Below are 16,671 nucleotides of genomic sequence, written 5' to 3' on the forward strand. Positions count from 1 at the left end.
GTAGGAGGGTGAAGGGGAAAGTAAGAGCATGAATCATGTAACCATGTTAACTTTTCTAACAAATAAAAATTATTAAATGAAAAAAAAAGAAGACATATAGCAGCATCTGTCTAAAATGTGACAGGTCTGGGAGGAATGCACACCCTCCAAAAAACTGCCCTATCCTGGGTAACCAAGGGCCAGGAATAAAAAGGAGATTGTTGGGGAGTGGGAGTAGGGTGTCAGGGGCACAGCTAGATGGTTCAGTAGGCTGACCTCAGAATCAAATCTAGCCTCAGACACTTCCAAGCTGTGGAACCCTGGGCAAGTCACTTAACCTCCCTTGCCTTGCGCTTCTCCCTTAGAACCAATACCAAGTATTGATTCTAAACTGAAAGTAAGGGTTTTTTTTTTTTAAAGGATATGGGAAGATTAAGATTAGCAGAGGCTGGCTACAGAAAGACTAAGAAGAAGTAAATTAAGGAGGTCTGAAATGGTCCCTCAGTCATCTAGGAAAGGAAGGAAAAAGAGATGCAATTTACAGACTTCCCCTTTATTCCTTCTAACTTTCTCAGGAACACAGTTATATAAACACCTATCTTTACTAACTAGTCTCTAGGCTACAACCTTTTGGGGAGGTTCTAGATTATTTCTTCATACCCAGTCTAATTTCAGGATAGGGAAAGAGACTAAGAATATGACAGAATAGAGGTGGATTAGCTTTTAGGTAGGACTTCTTCACATTGGAGTGAAAGGTTTAGGGCTGAAAGGACTTTGTAGGTCACCTCCTTGAATCTCTTCATTTTATAGATAAGGAATCTGAGGCCCAGACAGGTTATGATTTACCCAAGGTCACATAGTAGCCAGGAAGGCAGAGCATGAAGTACAAAGGAGGAAGAGACCACCCTTGGGATACTGATGGTTGGAGAGAAAGGGAACCCAATTGTGTCCCTGAAAAGGCAATAGCTCCATTCCACTCCTACTTCCCATGACTAGCTTTTTGAGGAAGGTTGGGGTGATGTCCCTCCTTTGTCCCAGTTTGGGGCTCTTTCACTAGGCCAAGAGAATCTTCAGTTGCCATAGAAACAGTGATGTCACCAGCAGAGGCAGAGTGCCAAATCTCCCACCATGGGGGAGGGTGGGACAAGGAAAGAGAGTTTAGGGGATGAGGAACAGGACCAGGAAAATAGGGCACATAAACTGGGGGGATAGGAGCCAAGAAAAAGGGTAGAAAGAAATAGACAGGTGGTAATGGGAGGATGGGCACACAAAGATGGGATATGGTTTAGATAAAGTAATCCCATTTTCCTAATTATTCTTAGGTTATATGATCTGGGGAAGAGGAAAAGGGAAAAGAAATTTTAGGCTGGTAGCATGAAAGGGAAGGGAGGGAGGCATTGAATTACAGAGGCAAGGAGAAAGAATAGATTAGAGCCCTCATTTCCTCTGTCATGTGCCTCAAAATCAGGAAGTTCTTCCTAATATCTAACCTCAGTCCCTTCTACTGGAGAATCAGTCCTCTTTATTCTTTTTCTTTCCTCCTTGAGACCCCCCCCCCCTCCTTCTCCCATTCTTGCCCCTTCAGGAGTCTCCCTGATTTAACAGTGCTGCTTTTTGTGAAGCCTCTGGTTCCTTCCCTGATTCCTGCTTTTGCCCATGCTTCCTTCTCCTTATGTAAACCAGAGCTACTGGAAGAGGAATGGCCTCTCCTCCCTTCTCTCCCCTCCTAAAGCTCACAAGTGGGGAAGACCTGAGCCCCCATGAGGGCCAGTGAAGCTTTCTCTGGAGGTGAGGAAGGTTCAAGAACACGGGGGCTGCTGGAGCCTCCATCCAAAAAGTCTCCCAGAACAAACACTTTTCCGTTTGCGATCACCTATCCCTGCCACCCAGACCAGTCATGAAATGACCTAAACTGGTAGACAGCGACACAGAGTCGGGATGGGAATGGGGGGGCGGGGCGGGAGGAACTGGAGCGGGAGATAGGGAAACCCGTTCTCCGGGCGCCTTCCTCACCACCCCCACCCCCAACCTTCATGCTCCTCTCTTAGTGGGCTGGAGACCCGAATACCACTCTACGTGTCACTAACACTCGTTCACAGTCGCTCGCATCCGCGCACGCGAGCACGCGCGCACATACTCTGGTGTGTGCTGAGGTTGGGGTTGAGAGAAGGAAGGTTTGGGAAGGCGGGGGTGGCAAACGAGGAGGGGCTGGTAGTGGTGGGGAGTGGGGGTCGTTCTCTCTCGCTAGCTTCGCAGGCGCATCCCCGCTAGCCCCGCAGCAGCAGCTGCGGCAAAAGACACAGCGTCAGGACCAGAGCTGCTGCCGCGGGTCCCCTCAATTCGCTCCACTCACCCGTTCCCTACAAGGCGCTGTGGGTCCCTGGGCCCCCCTGTCGTGCAGCTCACAGCCGTCACTTCAGAACCTCGGACAGCGTGGGGAGCTGGGAGTAGAGCGCGCCTGGGGCGCACAGCTGGGAATGCCCAGGGGCATGCAGGTGCGGAGCTGCTGACACCCCGGGCCCAGGTTGGGGCCCAAGAGCACGATGCGTCTACTGTTGCTCGCCCTACTCTTTTCTTGTTCCTTCGCCCGCGCCGCTTGCGACCCCAAGATCGTTAACATTGGCGCAGTTCTGAGCACCCGAAAACATGAACAGATGTTCCGCGAGGCTGTGAACCAGGCCAACAAACGGCATGGATCCTGGAAGATACAGCTCAATGCTACCTCGGTCACCCACAAGCCCAACGCCATCCAGATGGCCTTGTCTGTGTGTGAAGACCTCATCTCCAGCCAGGTACCCTCCCTCTCCTCTGGGGCTCTAGCCTTAGCCTCCAAACCCTTTCCCCCTCCTTCATATCATCCATCCCCATCACACACAACCTCTTACTCTATCATTGGGCTGTGCCGGTTCATCTCCTTCAACGCCCTCCTCAATCCCTTTCTTTACTCTTTTTCTTCTTCCCTCTCCCGGCTCCCTCTTCTCCCATCCCAACGCATTTCCCTTCTTTATTCTCCTCTCTTGCCTCCCCTATCCTTTCTTCCATGGTCCTCTTCCTCTCTCTTCACCCACCACCATCTCTCCCTTCCATTTCACCATCCTTCCCTCCATCTCTCCTTCTTGTTGTCCTTTTTCCATTCCATCTTATTCCTTTCCCTCCATCTTCCTCTATCTCTCTTCCCTCTGTTCTATCATTTTCCTTTCAACCCCTTATCCACTTTATTTCACCATCTCCTCTCAATTCTCCCACAATTCCTTCTTTCCTGTTCATCCTCTCTTCTACCTCTTCATTTCTTTCCCCCTCATCCTCTCCAATCTCCTACCATTCCCTTACTCCCTCACGTGGCTTCCTCAGATCCCACATCTTCTCAATGATCATTCCATTTGTTCCCAGATTCTCTCAGTCTCAAATCAGATGAATGTCTTTTTGTAGAGGACTCTAACCCAGCCAGCTATCTGTCCATCCAACAGTCCATCTATACATCCCTCCACACCTTTGTACCCAGGTCCAGTATTTGGCTGATTATCTTGCTGCCCTCATCAATTCTCAGAGAAGCCAGGGCAGACATCTGGTATGCATCAAGGATTCTGATGAGAGAGAGAGAGAGAGAGAGAGAGAGAGAGAGAGAGAGAGAGAGAGAGAGAGAGAGAGAGAAGATCATTCTGTGTATTAGTTGTGTGTGTCTACCTGAACAATAGTCAGGTACTCACAGACCAGAGCTTTAGGAGAGGATCTGAGGCCAACACTGGCCCTTCTGTCTGATCTTTTAGTTCCCTTAAATCTTTCTATGCCTTTCTCATTCCCACTTCTCTTTTCTCCATGCATCATAATATTAGTGAGTATCTACATGGAAAAAGAAAATGGTTGTCTTTCTATGTTACTGTTATACATATAATAGTTATACATGGAAGCAGGCTCTACTGTGTATACATGTGGTTGTGCATGGATTTGTATGAAGTATATATGTCACATATATATGGGGCTTATGTTGTGTGCTTATGGGAATGTCACAGGTGTGTGAAGTATATTCTTTTGTGTATGGTATCCATACACCCCATGTGCAAATACATCTATACACACATGTATACATATGTGTGATGTGTACATAGAGGTTATACACTATGTGTGTGGTGTACTTGAGGAAGAGGAGTACACAGTAGGGGGAAGGGTAGTTTAACATAGCTTCCCTTGTGACTGTCTGTCTAAAGTTGTCCCTCCCCTGGAACTCAGCTTCCTTTTGAATTCCAACAAAGCCAAGAAGATTAACCGCAATGCAGCCCTTTATGTAAGAGATGGTGGGACACAGAGACAGAGGGACACACACTGAGACAGACACACTAAGTCACAGGTACCCACACACATGATATTGATATATGGCATCCTGGGTAATATGCATCTAATTCAGGAAGTGTCTCTGTCAAGGTCCTGATGCAGCAATAATAAAATGTCTCTCAGCTCCCACCCTCACCCCCCACAGGACCCTCCCACTATATCCTGAGGCCACTCCCCTGCAATCCCCTCAGCTCTCTATCCATGTGCCAAGTTAAACTTAATAACCCTTTCTCCAGAAGTCCATTCATGCAGGGGAGGGATACTGCTTGCTCCCCGGCTCCTCCCAAGACCACCCAAGCTGACACAGAGCCAAGTCCAAGCAAAAGGAGGTGAGGGAGTATGAAGAAGTGTTTCCTTGTCAAAGATTGTGGGGGCTGAAGAATAGATGGAGGCACCCAGCAGGGAACAGCTGTTCCCTATGACAGTGCATCTTGTGGGGGAGGAATGAAATAAAAAGAGTAGCTTAGGTCTATGCCTCCAAATTACCACTGCCCATATCACACTGGGATAGGGAATTAGGAGGGGACGGTGCACAGGTATATTGGAGCAAGTGTGTTTTCAAAAGTCAGATCCATAGCCCATTTATCATCCTTTACACAACCAGATTGATTGTTTAGCTCCCAGAGGTTCATTTATGAGACCACATCTATAGCCAACATCCCTGTCTAGGAATGTTGATTGTCAGGCTAAGACCACCGAAGGTCAGCCTAATTAGGCTAGGGAGACCCACTAATTCATCATCTTCTTCCTGTGAGGTTCCTCTATCCCCAAACACAGACTCCATCTCCATGGCTTAAGAGGCAGCCTAGTGTCATGGAAAGAGCACTGTATTTTTGGCATCATAGGACTATGTTGGAGAATCTTGGTTCTCCTTTTTACTAACTTATGTGACCCTTGTCAAGTTACTCCACTCCTCTGCGCTTTAATTTCTCATCTGTAAAATAAAAGATTTGGACTAAGGAAGTATAAGCATTTATATAGCATCTACTATGTGCTAGCCACCATGCTAAACACATTTTACAGATATTATCTCATTTGATCCTTGCAACAATCCCGTGAGGTAGGTGCTATTACCATCCCTCATTTTTTAGTGGAAGAAACTGAGACAGAGAATTAAATGACTTGCCCCAGGGTCACATTGCTTGTAAATAGCTGAAAGATTGCATTTGAACTAAGAACTTCCTGACTCCAGACCCAGCTTCCCTTCAATGGAGCCACCATCTCCCTCGAGAAGAGATAACCTGTAAGAGTCCTTACATACCTCTAAACCTATGATCCTATGACAAATTAGGCCTTTTTTTGGTCCTGTCTCCCACAATAGTGTCCTAGTCAGTGTTGGTTCCTGGGGAAGGACTCAGGTAATTGGGGACATTGTGCAAATCAGGAAAGGGAGACCTTGAATTTTTATCAGTGAACTTGTCCTTCCTAGATAGAGAAAAGACAGTTTCCCAGGCCTTTGTTTTTGTTCAAGATTCACACCTTCCTTATGTTGCTATGGTCGTCTGAAAGGAAGCCCCAGAGCCTTTTGGGGAGGTGATTTCCCTTATTGGAGATTACTCAATCAGTCAATTGGTATACAATTTTGGAGAAACTCCAGGGATATCTTGACCTTATTCCTACCAAAAATCAACCTATCTCTAATCAACACTCCCATGAAGAGGTTTAGTGGCTAGAAATTGGCTCTTATTCCCCAGAGTGAGCCCTTTGTGCCTTTTCAACTACTAAGCTCTGACAATTGGATGGGGGAAGAAGGGAGCTGGAGGAGTTTCAATGTCATTCTGTGGATTTTATTTGTACCCTTTTCTTTTCTGCTCAGCATTCTCACTCCTCCGCCTTCCTCAGGGTGGGCAGGCTCTGAGTCAGACCCTATAATAAGAAATAGGGAAACACCCCTTTCCTTGAAGATCTGGACTTCTTTTCTAACCCTGTCAGATTCGGTTATCTTACCTCCTGACCATCTAGTCCCCTCAGATGGCCTCCACTACCTGGGCTCTGAATCTCTTGAATGTCTCTATGACAGTATAGCCAAAATAGGCAGTTGTTACCCATAGGGCTATTAATGGTATGTATCAGGGTTGGTGCCCTCTTTTCCTTTAATGGTCTCAGAGGGGGCTTTATGGTCAGAGTGTCGTGATGAGGTTCCAATGAAATCTTGTATATAAAATATTTTGTGAATGTTAAAGGATTATATAAATGCCAGCTATCATTATCATTTCTATTATTACATGTGTGGTATTGTATACATACCTGGTAGATGTGTCTATACGTAGATATTACTTGGTGGTGGTGGTGGTGATGGCGGTGTGTGTATGTGTGTGTGTGTGTGTATATGTATGTCTATCTGTTTGTCTGTCTGTGTCTGTGTGGGAGGGTATCTCCAATTTTGGGCAACCTCCTCTGATTTTTTATTTTCCTCAGCCCCAGTTCCTACATTCTCTGACATCAATGGATTCAACTTCCGCTTGTCAATCTCTGCCTCCGTTTGTCATCAGCCAATATGGTGGGAGGATGGGCTCTTGGGCAGTGCTGGCTGGCATGCCCAGGCCCCCCATACCCCCAACCCCCCACTGACCTCATATCCTATGTCCACAGGTCTACGCAATCTTAGTTAGCCACCCACCTACCCCCAACGACCACTTCACTCCAACCCCCGTCTCCTACACAGCCGGCTTCTACCGCATCCCCGTCCTGGGGCTCACCACCCGCATGTCCATCTACTCTGACAAGGTAACTCCTGCATATGTGCTTCGATGCCCTGGTCGGCACTCTGCCCTGCATTGTGTGTCAGACTGGGGTAGAACTGACCTATGGGGCAGTTCTATGGCTAGAGACAGCTGACTGATAACCTCAGGCCTCAAGGAATCTGGGGGCCAGAAGTAAGCAAGAGAGAGGAAGAAAATCGGGTCTGAGAATGGGCAATAGGTGAGTGGTGGTATAAGGGAGGAACCCCAGAGCTAGTGGTCCTGAGGCCACCACCAGCTCTTCTAGCCTCCACATGGATATGGAGTCCAGACTGTTTCTCTCTGGGCCTGGGCCTGACCCACTTGTCAACAGCAAAAGCTAGAGGGCCCTGCACAGAGAAAGCAGAAGTTGAAGAAAAGTATCCTAATATAAGGTGCCCACCAGACTGTCCAGCATTCCTAGGATGAACACAAAGATTATTTCCAACTGCCTTTGACCCAAAGCTAGGAATTAGGATAGTCAAAAAGTCATGCCTGAGGCCCATTGCCCTCTTCTCATCCTAAGCCCTAGAAGGTGATAGGGTCAAGAACTTCTTCTCTGAAGGAGAAACCAAATCCCATTTACTTTCTTGCCTGGCATGAGGAAAACAAGTCTGCTAAGAAAGTTGCCATGTTGCATAACCAAATATCAGTTTGTCCCTCAAGACAACCCATAGAAGATGCCTTGATGAGGCTCTCTGGCCTTTCTATCATCTGCTAGACCTCAGCCCTATGCTGTCCCACTGAAGGCCAGCAGTTGTCCCTGAGATTACACAAAGGGATATTAAAGAATAGGGCCTTGACCCCAACTCAGGCCTGGGCCAGCTGGGGCAGAAAGTGGAACCCCACCCCTGCCCCTCCCCTGCATTCCAGGGAGCTAATGTTGGAACAAAAAGGAAGCAGTTTCAGGACCAAGTAAGTCCACTTCACACAGTGGGGAATAAACTGATTGAACTCCTTCCCTCATTAATCAATCAACACATGTTTATTGAATGCTTACTGTGCTTTATGCTGGGGAGACAAAGATGTGGGAGGCAGAGTCCTGTGCCCTGAAGACTGCCTGAGCACAAGAAAAGATAAGTAATTCAAGGTTCTATGATCAGTGCCCAGCAAATGGCTCAAACTAGTAGCCCTTCTGGGAGTTGAGTAGAGACAAAACGCCACAGTCTAGAACTGTCAGGGGACTTTTCATGGAGAAGGAGTCCAGAGATTTGAATGAGTTGGGATTTCAAGAAAAGGATGTGTATGAAAAGGATAGGTATGAAGGTAGGAAAGTACCTAGTACATTTAGGAACCAGTGAATGAAGTGAACTTCAAGCTAGAAGTGACCTTAGAGATAATTACTCCAGTTCCCTCATTGGATAGATGGAGAAACTGAATCCTTGAGAGAAGTGACCTGCCCAAGGTCACCCTGAGAAATGGCTCTGGAGGATGAAAGTCCTTTCATATCTAGGCTCTAAAGGTTCCCTTAGTCCCCTCTACCCCCATCATCTAAAAATTATGCATGCATATCTTGGAAAAATCCTTCATTCTGCTCATGGATCATTCACAGGACATTGGAATGGTTAAGCACCATAACAAACACAACCCCCAAATCTAAACAGATGCTTCTGGGAGCTACAAAGACTGGATTCATAGGTGGAGTACATCCCTGGATCAAGAAGTGTCCCTTAGGCACCCTCTCCTGGAGTTCCTCGGGCCTGAAAACCATAGATTGGGAAAAATTGGACCCAGAGAAAGCAGTCTCTTCATCTTATAAAGTCCAGAAGGGAAGGAGAGCCTATTGAATGAATTTTATATCTTTTAGTTAGTATTGGGGAAACTAGGTGGGATAACAAGAGACTTGTCTGCCCAAATTCCAGTGAAATCATCTCTAATGTGCAGATGCTCAATATTCAAAATAGGGGCTTCAAGGTTAGGTTCCCTCAGACAGGGCAGAGATAGAGGAAATAAATGAAGACTAGATGCCACATTAAACCACCACAGTGGAAACTATCTGTGGACAAACTTTCACTAAGCTAGGTTTGAATCAGAGATCTGAGCACTGTAAAGCTCACTGGTTTCTCTGATGTTGTGGTCATTGAGGCTGTTTGTTGTTGTTCGATTGCTGGGGAGGAGCAGGAGTTGGTGGTTTTGGTTTTGTAGTCTCTTAGAGCAAGATCCTTTTAACAAATTCCAAGCTCCTCTTGACTGAAACAGGAAGGAAAGGTTTTTCCCTGCCTCTATCAGTACAAACAGAGATCATCAGCACATGCATAGAGGCTCAATGGGATGGCAACAGTGACCCTGTCAGCTCCCAAGCTTGGAAAAGCCATCATAGATGGAGACAAAATTGGAAGCCTTTTATATTGCACTGACATCAACTTCTTATCACTTCTACCCATTGGTCCTAGTTCTACCTTTTAAAGCCAAATGGAACAAATCTGATAACCTTTTTTTTTTTAAACCCATGCCTTCTTCTTAGTATTGATATAAGTATCAGTTCCAAGGCAAAAGAGAGGTAAGGGCTAGGCCACTGGGGTTAAGTGACTTACCCAGGGTCACACAAAAGGAAGTGTCTAAAACCAGATTTTAATCTGGTTCCTCTTGACTCCAGACCTGGCACTCTTCCACTGTACTATGTAGCTGCCCCTAATAAATTTTTCACATGGCAGTCTTTCAAATATTTGAAAACAGTTCCATTTTTGTTCTGGGCTAGAGAAGATGGATAGATAGAAGCCTTCCCTGCTGACATCCCTTAGACCACAGAACATAGTACCTTTTAGTCACCATACACTCAGCCCATCTAAATACCTAAATCAGTCTGTCTTACCCCAAGTTTCAAAAAGATCTCAAGAGCCTGGATGATGGGCCTAGATCAGTGATGATGAACCTTTTAGAAAATGAGTGCCCAAACTGTACTCTCATGCTGCATGTGAGCCCCATCTCCTAATCCAGGCCTTATCCCAGACAGGGGAGGGAGGAAGTGTTCCCATTGGGCTGCTAGGCAGAGGGGTGGGTGATGAGAGAAATGTCCTCAGGCATGCATGGAGAGGAAGGAGGGGAGCAGCCCCCTCTGGCACGTGTGCCATAGGTTCACCAACACCGGCTTAGACCAACAAAATAGAGTGTAACTAGGAAAAATGTAAAATCCCAGAATTTGAGTTTAAAAAAATCATCTATAAAAGTATATGATGGAAGAAGAATGAATAAACAACAGGTCATGTGAAAGGCTCAGTATCAGGTAAAAATGGGACAAAATGGTCACAGAAACCTCTCGTGTAATCATGGGCTATGTCAAATGATTTACAATATCCAAAAATGGGGGACATCATAGGCCCACTGCCCCATACCCTTATTAGGCCACATCTGGAGTCCTGGATTCAGTTTGGGGATTCAGATTTTAGAGGATACATCAATGAATTTGAGCATTTCCAGAGGAGAATGACCAGAATGGTGAGGGGACTTAAAATCAAGTCATACAGGGACCAAATCAGATAATGAAGGAAACTGGGATGTTTAGCCTAGAGAAGAAAAACTTTATAAGAGGATATATCTGTCTTCAAATCCAAAGGGCTGTCCTATAGAAAAAATCAGGTTTATTCAGTATTTTCCCAAAGAAGAGAACCTAGGACCAATAGGCAAAAGGGAGACAGATTTTGATTCAAAATAAAGAAGGCATTCTCGACAAAAAGAGCCATTTGAAAATTAAAAGGCTACCTTGGCACTCCATCACTTGAAATGTTTGTGTAGAGGTTCAACTGCTACTTGACAGGGATGCTGTAAATATGCAGTTTAGTGTTGGGTTCAAGACAGGCTGGATGACTTTTGAGGGACTTTCCAACAGAAGATTTTGTGATTCTGATTCTGAGGTATGGGAGGGAGACAAAAGGTGTGGGGGTAGAGAGCAAAGAGACACAAGCAGTACCAAGAGGGAGCCCATGGCTGGGATAGTACCCAGTCCAGTAGCCAGGTAAGTGTTAGCCTGGCCAGTGGGGGCATGAGTTGGGGAGAATGGGAGGATGTGGGTGAAGATGTCTGCCCTCTCAGTTTCCAATTGACTCCCCAGTCTCCATCCTAATTAGGTACCTACCCTTTGCTCAGTGTCCATCCCTCATAATCCTAATTCCCCTCAAGCCTCTGCTTTCCTCAGTCTCTCACCTCTCAGACTCCTCTACCCCAGACTCTGTCTCTCCCTGACCTCTACAACCCTAGACTCTAGAACTTGGGGCCCCTCTGGCCACTTTCCCCTTAGACCTCCTTCCAGTTCTAAACACGCATGGGCACACATACACACACATACACACACCACATACACCCTCACACACACAGAGTAGTTTCTGCCCCCTCCTCAGTCTTTCCTGTGCCCTCTACAGAGTATCCATTTGAGTTTTCTTCGGACGGTGCCTCCATATTCCCACCAATCAAACGTCTGGTTTGAGATGATGCGTGTCTACAGCTGGAACCACATCATCCTCATTGTCAGCGATGACCATGAGGGCCGGGCAGCCCAAAAGCGTCTAGAAACCCTTCTGGAGGAGAGAGAGTCCAAGGTGAGGAGGATAGGGGTGGTTGAGGGAGGCGGCTAAGGCGAGGAGCAGAGGGCAGAGGCCGCCTGGGGCAGGGCCGAAGTGTCTGTAGCTCCTATGTGTAAAACACCCTTCTCTTTCCATTGTGCCATGGCTGGCATCACCATGTCTGACGAGCGCCCAACCCAATCTGTATTTGGTTCATTTCACGTGCTTTGCCATAGTCGAAATCTCCCACGTGTCATCCCTACTGGCAAAGGGTCACATAACCTGGAGTTCTGCAAACACCAGCCTGCCCCTGCCTCCAGGAGCCCCTCGGGCTGGGTGTGGGGGGCTCCAAACAGGGCTGTTCTCCTCTGCACCCTGGCATGGAGCCCTCTAGCCCTGGAACTGTCCCTGTGCTCACTAGCTCATCTCCCCAGGCCAGGTGCCTAGGAAGTGGGCACAGGTCAGGCCACTGGAGTCTCTTTAAGTGTATTTTCCAATCCTGAGTCTAAGCCATTGGGCAATATGGCCCAGCCCTTAGCTCTATTTATTTCTTTAGAGAGCTCACTTTGATGCATGGTAGAGTGGAAAGAGCACTGACTCTGGAGTCAGAGGGTCTGGGTTCAAATCCTGCCTCTGATGTTTACTGCCTGTGTGACCTTGAGCCAGTCACTTAAACCTCCCTGAAACTCAGTTTCCTCCTTGGTAAAAATGAGACATTTGTATTAATAGGCCTCTGAGGTTCCTTCCAGCTCTAAACCTATAATCCTATTATTCACTTCATCCCAAACCTGTGGATGGGAGGTCTTTATTTGGACATAGACCCCTGAAGCTCTTAAACCTGCCCAGCCACTTTAATCTCTGGGCCTTATCTTCATCAGAACCTAATCAAGACTCATCTCAGAGGGTCCCAGATATCTCACTCCCAAGACTGGCCACCCAGAATCAACATTTGGGGGAAAGGGACACTATCCCAGAAAAGGCCCCAGGTTCCAACCCTTTTCTCCTTCCTCTTTCCCAGATACCTGATTCTCCCTTCCTTAATTTTATTTCTCCAGCTGTCCTGGAACCTGGGTGGGGAATTGCCCTTAGAATAGACAGCAATGAGGCTGAAGTGTCTCCTTATCCCCTTGGAGTCCTGCCTTTCCCTCTGTGTTCTCCCTAGCTTCTCTACTCTCATCTGCCCTTTCTTGTGCCCTCCTATATCTTTCCCACCATAGTGCTGGGATCTGAGGATTGGAGCCTGTACTCCTTTTCCTTCAGAGATGCTAATATTCATGCTTTCCAATCCAGCCCTCTCACCCTCTACCATGACCTCAGTTCCTTTGGTTCATGACCATCAACCCTGGACCTCATGAACCAAGTCTTTGAGTGCTCCATTGCCTCCTTAGATTGAGCAGGAAGCCTGAGATTCATCCCCCACACACCCCCATCCTGTCCTATGTCTGTGCTCAGGGCAGTCCTTGGGCTCAATTAGGGTGTTTGCCAGGCCAGAGCTAATGATAGAAGAAATAGGAAGAGAGGGGATTCTGGGGCTTGGGACCCTAGGTAATGGGAAGCTCTTGGGATTCTCTCCAAATTATAACACATTTTGTAGATCCTTGGAGATTGGCATTCTTCCTAACTGAGAGAAGTCACGAGATGGGTTTTCTGGATGTGGAAACGTCTCCCCCTTATGATGGGGCCTCTTGAGGCCAGGGGCCATATCTACTCTCTCAAGTTAGAGAAGTATAAATAATGGATACCCCAGAGATCGGTGTTGAAATCATTCTTATTTAATATTTTTTAAAAAGTGGCCTGAAAGAGGAAATGTAGAATAAAATCTATTCATTTGGATGTAATACTAAATAAAACTTAAGTGGTACGATGGGTAGAGTCCTAGACAGGAAACCAGGTGTCCTGAATTCTAGTCCTGGCTCTGCCTTTAACACAATATTTATATGACCTTGAGTAAATCATACGTCCTTTCTGGGCCACAGTTTATGCATCTATAAAATGAGGGAGATAATGCAACATAATACAATAAGCATTTATTAAGTGCCTTCTTTGTGCCGGGCACTGTGTTAAGAACTAAGGGTAGGGGTTCTCTAAGGTCCCTTTTAGCCCAGTCAATTTACAATTCTATGACTCCATGGCTTTCATACAACCTATAATGCATTTACACCCAGAATACTGGGTGTAAATACTTTAGAATAGATACAAGAACCTTACACTAGATACTGGAAATGGTCTCAAAGGAAGAAGGGGGGAAAGTCTAGGGACCCAGAAGGAGAATCTCTTGAAAGAAAAATTTGTAAGGACAAACAAAGGCAGAGAGGAGAGATTTGGGCTTATAAAATGACGGAGGGGAGGGGCCCAACAAAGACCTGGGGCCTGCTTGCAAACCTCAAACATTAGACCTAGAAGTAGGTGCCCCTTGGAGCTGGAGAGTAGAGCATGAGGATAAATCACAGTAGACTATCCTACCTTACTGATTAGGGACTGGGCTGAAAAACTTTGTTCCTTAGAGTTGCTACAAGACTGGAACACAACTCATATCACATTCACAGTGGATTTGGTCACCCCACCTCCAGAGATATGTCAGTAAGTAAGATTTGGACAGGACCTCTAACTTTTAAGTTTGACTCATGCACTTCTAGCATCTAGGTCCAAGCTACAGGTCTTTCCGTATCATGTAGACAGATTTTAAAGGAAGCTGGGATTTGGGGTGGGGGGGGGTGTTCCTAACCATATAGTGATAATGACACAGAGTACAAACAAGGCATTTCCCAAATTATGCCCCCTCTAATTCCCCAATCCCCAAAGTTTTGCCAAAAGAGGGTAGCTCTGGAGATCATATCTCAGGCTTTCTGGTGCTTAGCAGTGAGCTGATGGCAGGGTGGGGTGGTGGGTAGCTGCTGTTGGGAAGGATGCATATCCCCAGAAAAGTGCAAGGCCAGCCACAGGAGGGTTTGTCTACTCTGGGCACTGCCTGAGGGCCCTGACCACATGTGTTTGCCCATTCTGCCTGGTGTAGCATCAGCCATACAACCCAACCTAAGAGCACTCCATTGCCAATTCAGAGGAGTAATGAGATGGAGTTTCCTTTTCCCCCACATAATTTCGTCCAGCTTTCACCCTCCTGACTACCTAGATTTTTAGTGACTAGCACACAGATTCTACATATCTACACACACACACACACACACACACGCAGATTTTTTCCTATCTGCGTATGCACAGAAAACCTCATTCTCCACACATTGGCTAAGAATTTAGACCAATCCAATCCAAGAACCATGTCTCATAGTCAAGAAAGAGGGATAACCAAGCGTGCCCAACATTCAGTTGTGCTCCGAGGGGGGAGGCAGAGCCCTCAGCCCCCACCACTGCAAGTTTGCAGCAAGCCAGACAGGAGGAAGAGAGAAAGGGATGTGGACCAGGATAGATCCGGGTGCAGATGGTAGACCATGGATCAGGATATGCAGTGACACAGTTTTGGACATGGATGGGATGGAAACGGGGACACAGAAGGACACAGATTGGGTGACATATGGGGAGGGGGAGGGGAGCGGGATCCAAACGCCAATACACTTTTCTTTCCCCAAGGTATGAACCATTTCATAATTCCCAGCTCCTTGGAAAGGAGCTGTCCCTCTAGCACCAGTCGCCCCCACTCTTAGTCCCCACTCCTGCCCTGACTCTCCCAGGGGAAATATGGTGTTTGCAAGCTCCATGGCTACGTGGCCCTCATGCGGACCGTGGAGAGGCGGTGATGTTGGATTTGCTTTAGTGCTCGTCATTTTCAGCTGTTTATAATCTTCTTCTGTGTCTGCATATTTTCTCTGTGCACATTATCCATCAGAGTAAAAAAAGGAACTATGAAAACCTCGACCAACTTTCCTATGACAACAAGCGAGGACCCAAGGTATCTTTGCATGGACGTGCACGCCGCCCACCGACCTAGGTAGTCACTGAGGTGCCTGTGAGAGTCACAGCCACCAGCCCTCAGGCGTCCGCCTCCGCCTCCGGGCGAGAGGGCTTTAACCAAGCAAGAAATAAATCTAAAGTCGAGGCAGGCTGGTGCTGGCAACATGGGCGCACGTGGCGGTGCCGAGCTGGTAGTTTTGTTTGAGGAGACAGACAAACAGACAGACAGACAGACAGACAGACAGACAGACAGAGAAAGAAAGAGAGAGAGAAGCACAATCAGCAAGAGGAGGAGGACGAGCTCTCTCTGGGAAATGCATGTGAACCGTTGGGACCCGCCAGGGTTTCCTTTTTGAAACCCGGGAAGGAGCCGCCCCTACCTGGTCACCTGGGGACGGGGCTGCTCCTGCTGGCCACTGCCTAAATCGGGGCCTTTGCGGATTTCCCGCGGTTCTGGAAAAGACGCCCCCGTCTGAGTTCCCGGTTGCATTCCGAAAGCCTTTTTTCTGTTACCTGTCCGCTGCACGCCTCTTTCTGAGTCTCGGTCCACTTCAGTTTGCATGCACAGTGCAAAAAGGAGAGAAAGAGAGAGCGCTTGAGAGAGCGAGCGAGAGCGAGAGAGCGAGCGAGCGAGAGAAAGAGCGAGAGAGAGTTTGAGACTGACTGAGAGAGGAGAGCGAGAAGTGAGAAAAAAAGAGAAAGAGAGAGAGAGAAAAAGAGAGCAAGAACAAGGGAGCCAAGGAAAGAAAGAAGGAACGGAGAAAGAGTGAGTGGAAAAGGAAAGGAAATAAAAGAGGAAAGGGCAACAGCCTTAGTTAACCTGATTTGCCATTTGGGGTTACTGGTGGCTGCGGCCCCATTGCGCCTGAGAGGCGCCTGTATCAGACCAAGCAGCCGCCTAACACTCAGGTTCATAATCACAGGCAGAGAAGGTGCTGCAGTTTGAACCTGGGACCAAGAATGTGACAGCGTTATTGAAAGAAGCACAAGAACTGGAGGCCCGAGTCATCATCCTTTCAGCCAGGTAAGTCAGAAGGCAACAAACAACACTCTTATCTCCTGCACCTAGACACCATCATGGGGCCTCAGGTCTCAAGTTTTACTCCTGTTCTGACCTAACTCAAATGGAGATCTTTTCATCTTGTGCCTAGTCTCCTGTAAAGCCCTTATTCACTTTTCACTTCAAGTCTCTCTCTCTCTCTCTCTCTCTCTCTCTCTCTCTCTCTCTCTCTCTCTCTCTC

General features: G+C 47.2%; 1 protein-coding gene across 1 annotated transcript in view; it reads left to right on the forward strand.

Moving 5' to 3' along the window:
• The first annotated feature begins 1,739 nt into the window (after positions 1-1,739).
• GRIN1 (glutamate ionotropic receptor NMDA type subunit 1) overlaps positions 1,740-16,671 on the forward strand; it is a 39,446-nt gene continuing 24,514 nt past the window's right edge. Inside the window, exons 1-8 of the mRNA XM_044659659.1 lie at positions 1,740-1,816; positions 2,028-2,120; positions 2,347-2,412; positions 2,504-2,771; positions 6,901-7,035; positions 11,384-11,560; positions 15,366-15,428; positions 16,354-16,454. Of these exons, the coding sequence (XP_044515594.1) occupies positions 1,740-1,816; positions 2,028-2,120; positions 2,347-2,412; positions 2,504-2,771; positions 6,901-7,035; positions 11,384-11,560; positions 15,366-15,428; positions 16,354-16,454 (980 nt within the window). The remainder of the gene's footprint in view (positions 1,817-2,027; positions 2,121-2,346; positions 2,413-2,503; positions 2,772-6,900; positions 7,036-11,383; positions 11,561-15,365; positions 15,429-16,353; positions 16,455-16,671) is intronic.

The sequence above is a fragment of the Gracilinanus agilis genome, chromosome 2, assembly GCF_016433145.1.
Source record: "Gracilinanus agilis isolate LMUSP501 chromosome 2, AgileGrace, whole genome shotgun sequence".
NCBI classification, from domain to species: domain Eukaryota; kingdom Metazoa; phylum Chordata; class Mammalia; order Didelphimorphia; family Didelphidae; genus Gracilinanus; species Gracilinanus agilis.